At 39.9% G+C, this 3,516-nt stretch overlaps 1 protein-coding gene across 1 annotated transcript; it reads right to left on the minus strand.

The window, feature by feature from the left end:
- Positions 1 to 2,527: 2,527 nt before the first annotated feature.
- Positions 2,528 to 3,231, minus strand: LOC149018950 (uncharacterized). The gene is made up of 2 exons (XM_089154023.1): positions 2,887 to 3,231; positions 2,528 to 2,827 (listed from the first exon to the last, which is right to left on the minus strand). The coding sequence occupies exons 1-2, from the start codon at positions 3,229 to 3,231 to the stop codon at positions 2,528 to 2,530; spliced, it is 645 nt and encodes a 214-aa protein (XP_089010149.1).
- Between the last annotated feature and the right edge of the window lie 285 nt (positions 3,232 to 3,516).

Here is a 3,516-nt window from a genome sequence, read left to right on the forward strand (position 1 = left end):
CTTGCATTGGATTAGAAACCCTGACATGCGCCAGTACTCATGCCAATGGTCGTGGTGAGAGAGTGTTGACTTAACCCCAGCCATGGTTTGAGAGCCAGGTGCATATGGACTTTCCATTTTACCCAGGATCCTACAGAGGTAACCAGTCCTTGCCGGATCAGAGTGACTAGACCTACCCAGAGGAGGGCTGGTGTTATATCTTAAAGCATGTCAACTGTTAGAGACTTGCATAATTAGACCTTAGTGGTATTCATACTTTGCATCATACATATCATGTATGCATTTTTGATTGGTTTGACATATGGATGGGAATCATTGTTTATTCTTACTGAGTTCTCCATAACTCATTCCTATATTTGTCTATGTTTTATTAGCTTGTACAGATGGAGGATATACGCCGAAAGATGGATTGGTTTCCCATGAAGGAACCTTCTCGTATGAAGAAGATGTGGCACCGACAATGGAAAATGGAGATAGCTTGTGCGGGAGCTCCTGGGAGTGCATGGAATGTGCTTATAGCACCCATTGATGGGCGGAGGAGACAGGTTGCTAGGCAGTTTGCTCACCGAATGGAGAAGAATTGGAGGACCCCATTTCTAGAAATTCATGAAAAACATTATCTAGCTTTAGAGAAAGAAACTGAAAAGAAAATCATATAACTCTTTTTGATTGCTTCCGCTGAACTCATTTTCATTATTTATTCTTTCATTGATTATTTTATTGGAGTATTTGGACTCCTGTAATCCTTTTATTTAATTATTGAACTTATTCTTGCTCATAATTGTCTTTACTTGCATTTATTATTATTTAGACTAAAACCGTGGATCCTGTGACGGATCACTCCCACGGGTTGTCGGGCGGGTGGGGTGTGACAACCCTGAACTGGGTTATGGAGAAGGATAATCCTCCTCCTACCAATCCAAACGTTGAGGGGTATCTTAGTGATGATCCTTCTATGACTCCTGAACAAGAAGGTGTGGAGGAGAATGCTGCCCAACTTAATGTTCGAGATCAAGCTCCAGATGACTAAACTCTTGAGCTTATCAATGTTCAAGTTCCCAATCCTCTTGTCTGATTTGTAAACTTTTTTCTGAAATTTGTAAGAACTTTGTAATTTCTTTTCCTCTCTTTATGTTAACGAAGTTCTTTTCTTGTTAGCCTTTGAACATCATAAGACCGAACGTAATCAACTTCATAAGATTGAACGTAATCATTCATAAGCTTTTGGATTTATTCGGGTTTATGCTCTCGATGCCTCATCATAAACATACTTAGAGGAATTCCGTAGAATTCATAAGCTTTTGGAGGACTCATTTCGGTTCCTGCTCCCAATGCCTCATCATAAACATACTTAGAGGAATTCCGTAGAATTCATAAGCTTTCGGAGGACTCATTCAGTTTTTGCCCCCGATACCTCATCATAAACATACTTAGAGGAATTTCGTAGAACTCATAAGCTTTCAGAGGACTCATTCAGGTTCGTGCCCCCGATGCCTCATCATAAACATACTTAGAGGAATTTCGTAGAATTCATAAGCTTTCGGAGGACTCATTCGGGTTCGTGCCCCTGATGCCTCATCATAAACATACTTAGAGGAATTCTGTAGAATTCATAAGCTTTCGGAGGACTCATTCGGGTTCGTGCCCCGGATGCCTCATTATAAACCTCTAGAGTCATCTGGTATAGTCAATATTGGGGCGTTAGTCAACCTCTTCTTGAGTTCTTGAAAATTCTCCTCGCAGGCTTCACTCAAAAAAACTTGATTCCCTTTCTGGTAAGCCTCGTTATAGGAGCCGATAGTCTAGAGAAGTTCTTAATGAATTGCCTATAATAACCAGCCATACCCAGAAAACTTCTAATCTCGATGACTGACTTGGATCTGTCCCAATCTGCCTCAACTTTCACCTTAGCAGGATCAACTTTAATACCTTCAGCTGATACAATATGCCCCTAAAAGATAACTTTTGACAACCAAAAGTCACATTTTCTGAATTTGGCATATAACTTCTTCTCTCTCAATCGCTATAAGGCAAAACTCAAATGCTCAACATGCTCTTTCTCGTTCTTTGAATATATCAGAATGTTATCAATGAACACTATAATGAATTTGTCCAAAACATCTTGAAATACTCAATTCCTCAGATCCATGAATGTTGCCAGAGCATTTGTAAGACCAAATGACATGACTCTGAATTTGTAGTGCCCATATCTGGTCATAAATGTCGTCCTGTAGACATCACTAGATTTTACTCTCAGCTGATGATATCTAAATCTCAGATCAATCTTTGAGAATACAACAACACCTTTCAATTGATTAAACAAGTCATCGATCCTAGGAAGAGGATACTTGTTCTTGATCGTTAACTTGTTCAACTCTCGGTAGTCTATGCACATCCGCATACTACCATCCTTCTTCTTCACAAACAACACCAGAGCTCCCCAAGGTGAAACATTGGGTTGAATAAACCCTTTGTTTAACAATTCATTTAACTGGGTTTGAAGTTCTTTTAACTCTATTGGAGCCATTCAGTACGAAGCTTTTGAAACTGGGGCTGCTCCAGGAATTATATCAATAGAAAACTCTAATTCCCTCCCTAGGGGTAAACCAGACAAATCATCAAGGAAAACATCAGCAAAATCCATGACTACCTCAATATCAGATAATTGCCTCACATCTTCAGGAACATCTATTGAAAAGGAGAGAAGTCCAACATCCTTAGTCCATTCTCTGACTTTCACCATTGCAGCAACAATCTTCTTACTCAGCTTCCCTTGGTTCCCTTGGTATTCAAATGGATGAGCATCTTTAGGATGAAAACTACTTTCCTTTCAGAACATAGGATGACAGCTTTATGCTTCGTCAACCAATCCATTTCGAGTATCACATCAAAGTCTTTCATATCAAGCTTCACTAGCTGAGCTTCCAAGTTTCTACCAGCTATAGCTACTAGACAAGACTCAACCACTTCATCTAATCTTACAACAAATCCGGTAGGAGTACTGATAACTAGTCCTCTTTCCAATTTCTCAAGTGTGATAGGGATACGACTCACAAATGAAGATGCAATGAATGAGTGCGATGCGTTAGTATCAAATAATACAAATGCAGAAGTATATGATACTTGAATAATACCTATCACCACATCATGATCTGTTTCGGGTTCAGTACCAATAACACTGAAAACTTTCCTTGCAGGAGCATTTTGTGCTGGCTTCATCATAGCTGACATCTGCGGATTAGGTCTCTAAGTACAATTGTGAGAATAGTGACCCACCTTTCCATAGTTGAAGCAAGTAACAACTCTGACGCCAATAGGAGCTGTTGAGGTAGGAACTGCAGGTCTTTGATTACTCACCGCTGGACGAGGATTAGTATACACCAGTCCAATACTTTGACTTCCTACAGCTGGACATACTGGTCCACTGCTAGATACATAACTCTAACCAGATCTAAAACCAGAACTAGAACCTCTAGGCTGAAAAGTAGGTGCATGATATGGAGCAAGCCTAGAGAA

The sequence above is a fragment of the Hakea prostrata genome, chromosome 4 (assembly GCF_041222555.1).
Source record: "Hakea prostrata isolate BN-2017 chromosome 4, UWA_Hpros_2, whole genome shotgun sequence".
Taxonomy (NCBI): domain Eukaryota; kingdom Viridiplantae; phylum Streptophyta; class Magnoliopsida; order Proteales; family Proteaceae; genus Hakea; species Hakea prostrata.